The sequence below is a fragment of the Acanthisitta chloris genome, unplaced genomic scaffold, assembly GCF_000695815.1.
Source record: "Acanthisitta chloris isolate BGI_N310 unplaced genomic scaffold, ASM69581v1 scaffold41761, whole genome shotgun sequence".
Lineage (NCBI taxonomy): Eukaryota > Metazoa > Chordata > Aves > Passeriformes > Acanthisittidae > Acanthisitta > Acanthisitta chloris.
This window is the reverse complement of record NW_008655142.1, coordinates 1,378-7,463: the sequence shown is the minus strand read 5'-3', so window position 1 is coordinate 7,463 and position 6,086 is coordinate 1,378. Positions and strand designations below refer to the sequence as shown.

The 6,086-nt window shown below is 51.0% G+C and overlaps 1 protein-coding gene across 1 annotated transcript in view; it reads right to left on the bottom strand.

Annotated features, from left to right (window-relative positions):
* Positions 1-1,122: 1,122 nt before the first annotated feature.
* The window catches only part of CDK9 (cyclin-dependent kinase 9), a 6,257-nt gene continuing 1,293 nt past the window's right edge, over positions 1,123-6,086 (bottom strand). Inside the window, exons 3-7 of the mRNA XM_009083785.1 lie at positions 6,002-6,074; positions 3,594-3,760; positions 3,227-3,398; positions 3,004-3,152; positions 1,123-1,518 (exon numbers count right to left, since the gene is read on the bottom strand). Coding sequence (XP_009082033.1) covers positions 1,153-1,518; positions 3,004-3,152; positions 3,227-3,398; positions 3,594-3,760; positions 6,002-6,074 — 927 coding nt within the window. The 3' untranslated portion in view covers positions 1,123-1,152. The remainder of the gene's footprint in view (positions 1,519-3,003; positions 3,153-3,226; positions 3,399-3,593; positions 3,761-6,001; positions 6,075-6,086) is intronic.

Here is a 6,086-nt window from a genome sequence, read left to right as displayed (position 1 = left end):
GCTGCTGGCTGAGGTTAATCCATGACAAGCCAAACCCGGGGGCAGCTCTGGGGCACAGTGTCCCCCCAGACCAGTGCAGCTCCCTGCCTGGCATCATCGCTCTCACCCAGTGCCAGCACTGCCCCCAGCAGACTCCCATGGAGGAGCACGTGCTCCCTAGGAGAGAGCTCTGGTGTAAGGTGTGCAGCTGTGATCAGTGTGTGCACAAGTGATCACAGAATCATTAAGGCTGGAAAAGACCTCTGAGATCATCAAGTCCAACCTATGACCTAACACCACCTTGTCAGCTCGACTATGGCACTTAGTGCCAAGTTCAGTCTTTCCTTAAACACCTCCAGGGACACCAACTCCACCACCTCTCTGGGCAGCCCCTTCCAATGCCTAACCACCCCTTCTGTAAAGAAGTTCTTCCTAATATTGAAGCTATGTGTGCACAGGCACTTGGTGTGTGACACAGGCAATCACAAGTGGTCACAGTGTGCACTCAAGGAAGGCAGTGGGCCTGCTCCAGACTCATGCAAAGAGCTCCAGGAGAGAAGAGTGGACATAAGAGTTTAAGTCCCCCAGCTCCCAGCACAGTATGCCCAGTGCTGCTGCAGTGTCGTGAAATCCCTGCAGGTCTCACCCCAAGCACAGGCCACGGCTTGCAACTCCCCCATCCAAACTCCTGCCTAGATGCCAGCCTCCAGTGAGAGCTAGTCATGCTGCCTAGAATGACTCTGCCTTCCTCAGGATATATCTGGTGACTCAAGCACCTGGCTCGTCCTACATCAACACTTCAGTGCTCAAAGGATAGTCTGTGCAGGAGCTATGACCAGCCAAGAGAGATGAGACACCTCCCAGCAAGGCCACAATTGTCCAGGGCAGCTGCTCCCAGTCCTAGTCCTGCCAGTAAGAGTGCCAGCATGGACACAGACATTTTTTCCATCACCAGGTCCGTAACAATTGAACTGCAAGTTTAATGTAACCAATACAGACAGTTTCAGGTTAGGGAACACAGGTTCTAAGAGAAAACTGCAGGGAAGCAAAGTGGAGCTCACAGACTTGGTCTTCCCAGGCAGCAGCTCCAATGTGGCTGAGAAGAGTCAGCAAAGCTTGGTTAACACCATCCTTGTCCAGTGTGCAGAAGCCCAGCCAGGCCCCTGCTGAGTGTCAAAACACCCTGTCAAATTCAGTCTGGTTGGTGGCAGTCGGGTTCCTGCCTTGGTTCGCTGGCTGCTGTGGCATGTGTCCGCCTCTCCGGCGTGGCGGAGCCAGGTACTCGAACATGGACTGGTTGTGTGTGGACAGCATGTTTTTGAGGTCCGAGGGCATAGGGTCTGACCAGAAGAAGTCGTGGTTCAGTGCGTCGTCGCTGTCGATGCGCTGGGCAGGGTCCAGCACCAGCAGCTTATCAATGAGGTCAAGCGCGTAGGGGTCCTTGACGTAGGCCTTGAGCCGATCCTTCACCTTGCGCTTCTGCCCCTTCGGGAGCTCCAGTTTCTCATACAGTTCGTATTTATCCACGTTCGGCCAAACCTGGGAAGTGGTGGGAAAGGGAAGAGGAAGGACATAGTTACCAAGAGGACAAGCCATTTTTGACTCAAACACCTTCAGGCAAGCCAGGGCAAGGTGTGCTGAAACAACACTTCTGTTTTATAGCCTCCAAGTCAGCAAACCTAGGAGGAGGCACTAAAAGCTGCATTAATGCCTGGAGACAGGTAGACAAGTCAGGACAGAGTCCTCCTGGTGTGGAAGTGGCACATGGGATGCTCTAGGATTTCTGCTTCTCCCACAAAAGTACTACTCGAGAGCACGGCTCAGGCCAGCAACCACATCCAGAGATAAAGTGACAGAACGGATTGCTAAATCACCACCTGGACGTGGCACCTTTTATCCTTAGAAAGCAGAGCCTGCTGCAATCACCAGCACTTCACTCCACCCTGATCTGGGAGAGGCCACAGCAGGTATTTATTTACATGCCACAGAAAGTGCCTTCAGTGTAAGTACACAATGTATGTGACAGCGGGATCAGGACTCTGCAGCCGCAGGCACATCCCACAGATCCCTCAGCTCGCTCCCCACAAGAGGGCAGGACAAGCTGCTCATGAAGGAGGAGCTGAGAAGGGGCCGAGCGCTCACACCAGGGCTGAGCTGATGCCACAAATCACAAGGCAGAATTAAAGAGGCTTTTCAAGGTGACCAATGCAAAGCACCTGAGACAAACCTCTCCAAATAGAATAAAAAACGCTCATCATTCTTTAAGCAGAAATTGAGGGTGTCTGTCTGAGAGACAACCTCCAGACACAGGCTAGAGGATTCCCCACCTCCCTGCCAGCAGCAGGCACACTCCAGAGCTGGGATCAGGCAGCAGCCCAGGAGTGCCTGGTCCCAGACCCTGCCCACACTCCTCCCGATCTCCAGAGCTCATCCCTGTGATACTGAGCCCTCAATAAACCCCTCAAGATTTAAATAGGCGTTCAGAAACCTTGTACCTTTTTTTTCATTTGTTAACCAGTAGCTGTAGTTGGACAGTTATGATTAAGTAACTGCCTTGTGAGCATTGTATGCTTGGCTAATCTTTGGTTTTAAGGATAGGAGAACACAATCCCAAAAGGAACAGGATGTCTGGACAAGAGCCACCAGGAGTGAAGTCAGCAGAACTGAGCAGTAACTGAGGGAAAGGTAATTTTGGCAGTGGGTGATCATGACCAAAAACTCACTGACCACTTACTCAAAACAGACACCAGACTCAAAATGAGAAAAGAACTGTGCCTGTGGACTAACTAGTAAGAGATGTAACTAGCAAACAGGGGGGGTTCAGTGCTAATTAATTGAAAAGTTATGTAATTTGTAACCAAGGAATGCTGATACCTTTGTTAAAATGTATAGTGCAAAGTTCTGCTGACAGGTGAGCAGGAGCCTTTTGGGGGCTCCCTGCTTTGTGCACACTAGAATAAAGCACAGAAACAGTTCCCCTTGGACAGAGCCCACGCTGGGGATAACAGCGGCTCCCTCCCTCACCTCAGGCGTGATGGATCCACAGAGTTGGCTGATGAGGGTCAGCTGGTGCTGCTCTGTGTTCCCCTGCATGATGGGGCTGCGGGTCCACATCTCTGCCATGATGCAGCCTGCACCCCACAAGTCAATGGGGGGGCCGTAATCCCTCTCTCCTAAATGGAGACGCTGAGTTAGTCTCCTGGAGGAGGAGAAGGGCAGAGAAGCTGGCAGAGCCCACTCCTCCTACCTAGGAGCAGCTCTGGGGGCCGATACCACAGGGTGACCACGCGGTTGGTGTAGCGGTTCGGTTGGCTGTTCTTGGCCAGGCTGAAGGCTCGAGCCAGCCCAAAGTCCGCGAGCTTCAGCACTCCGTCCCGCGTGATCAGCACGTTCGCTGCTTTCATGTCTCGATGCAAGATCTGTGCAAGGAGAGACATGGAAGGGTTAAGCCATTAAGGTGCCCTCCTTGGGTGCTTGGTGCCAGCAGGATGCTCAGACCGCAGAGGTGGAAGACAAGGAAGGATTTATCTCTAGCCTGTGCTAAGTCACCTGCTCCTCAGAAAGCCACAGGGAGCAGGGTGACCTCTCAGCACAGCAGGGACCTGGTCCGTTACCTTGTTCCTGTGGATGTAGTAAAGTCCATTCAATAGCATCTGCATAACTTTCTTTATCTCTGAGAGTGTGAACTTGACGTGGGCGTTGCTGAGAAGGCCAGCCAGGTCATGCTCACAGAAGTCAAACACAAGGTAGATGCTGCCCTTGCAGCGGTTGTACGGAGAGGCTGAGGGAGAGGCACAGAGGAACTGTCAGTGAGGGACTCTTAACCCTGTCACAGCTCCTCACACAACACTCGGCACACAGAACCCCATGGCACAGGAACACAGAGAACCAGACAGCCTGCAGGCCTCGAGGTCCTTCTAACAGAAGCACTAAGCAAAACTAGCAACGCGACAACAGGAGATGAGGATTGGCATAGTGAATGTCCTCAGACAAGCAAGGAAAGGGCATGAAAAAAATCTTTGAAAGCTTCATTTTGTGCTGTTCTGTGCACACAATGGCTCTGGGGTTTCCTCCCTGCAGCTGTGGCTGCCAGCCAAGCATCATCACTGATGGCATCAGCGATAGAGGAGGCACCCACAGGCAGCCCTGAGAAAAATGCAGAAAGTGAGAGAATCTGTCTAATCTCCTGTTAGAAAGTGAGGTTTTCTGCAGCCTTGAACAGCATCTGTAAAAACAGACTGATCTGCATCCAAGTGATCTAAAACTCCAACTGCAGTGTAAAGTCAGTAACAGGAGACCTCAAAAGAAGCAATCGATTTCAATCTTGTTCCTAAAGCACACATGCAAAATGTTATTAAAAAGAAAGGCTGATTTCCATCAGCTGCAACCAGCAAAACCTGCTGATCAGCAGCTCAAGACGGAAAAGCTCAGCCCCCACTGAGCACACTGCTCTCCTCTCAGGCCAGGAGGTGCCTGCTACGCTGGGGTTGCAGTTCTGACACAGACTGGCCCCAAATGCACCTTTCCAATGTAAGAAGAGAAAAGCCTGAGAACAGTAAATGCAACCTTTTTACTTTACTGAAAACTGGGGTCAAGGTAGATTTGGATCAAAACTGGAGTTCAAACAAAACATAAACAACTGACATGTCTACAAAAATATTTACCTTTGGTGTGCTAGACACCCAATCCACATAGCTCTTTAATCATACAATGAATTAAACATTAACTTGTCATTGCTGGTTTTACTCATACCTGTTCAGACAATAATCTACACACAGCAGAGTACTGGAGTAACTTCAGTTTCCCAGTCCTAGGCCAGAGATTTCTACCAGTTCAGGCCTGGACTTTATAACAAACACCATCACCAGATGCCTGACAGTTTCCTTTCTATGCCACTGAAATGACTGGCTAGGGAGTGACAGACTGTGACATCAGCTGTCACTTTCAAAAGCATTTTTCCAGTACAAATCCATGCAAGGGAATGATTTATAAACTCTAGCAAACGTTTTAAAGCAAATTCACTGGAAACAAAGCCAGGCCAGGTGTGCTGAGCCTGCCAAGCACACAGCAGCAGGTGGGAGTGAGGAGGTGGAAAAGCAGCTCAGAACTCCCCATGTGGAGTCCCAGCATGAGCAGCTACATCACCCACAGAAAGAGATGCTGAGTGAGCCTCAGCTGGGGCTGTGTCATCAGCTCAGAGCTGTGTCATCAGCTCAGAGCTGCCACAAAGTGTCACAAGCCAAGCGAGATGGATGGCTGCAGCTCCTGACAGGGAACTGGCTGTGCACAGCCACGACACCAGCTCCAGGCTGAGAAGCCTCTGCTCCAAAGTCTCTCCAGCACTTGTTTGTTTAAAGCCTTCCAGCCAAGCTCCAGCAACATCCTGACTCATTTACAAACTCTTTTCCAAGATTAATCCTTTCCAAGACGTTTGGGTACAAATTGAAAGAGGGAAAGTTAAGTTAGACATTAGGAAGAAGTTTTCCCTGTGAGGGTGGTGAGACACTGGCCCAGGTTGCCCAGGGAGGCTGTGGCTGCCCCAACCCTGGCAGTGTTCACAGCCAGGTTGGATGAAGCCTTGAGCAACCTGCTCTGGTGGGAGGTGTCCCTGCCCAGGGCAGGGGGTTGCGGCTGGGGGGTCTCTAAGGTCCATTCCAACCCCTAAAATTCTACAGTTCTACGAATGTGTGTCACACCATGTCACAGGCAGAAGCTGAGACCTGTGCTCAGCTAGACAACCCCACTCCCAGCACAAGACACCAGTCTGCTCAGGAGGGCTGGAAAGAAGCCCTCAGTAACACAAAGGAGTCCCTACAAGGTACCTTTGGTCCTGCAGATTTCTATGAGATTCACCACGTTCTCATGTTTGAGCAACTGGAGGATTTTAATCTCACACCATGTCACAGGCAGAAGCTGAGACCTGTGCTCAGCTAGACAACCCCACTCCCAGCACAAGACACCAGTCTGCTCAGGAGGGCTGGAAAGAAGCCCTCAGTAACACAAAGGAGTCCCTACAAGGTACCTTTGGTCCTGCAGATTTCTATGAGATTCACCACGTTCTCATGTTTGAGCAACTGGAGGATTTTAATCTCTCGCTGTGATGGGAA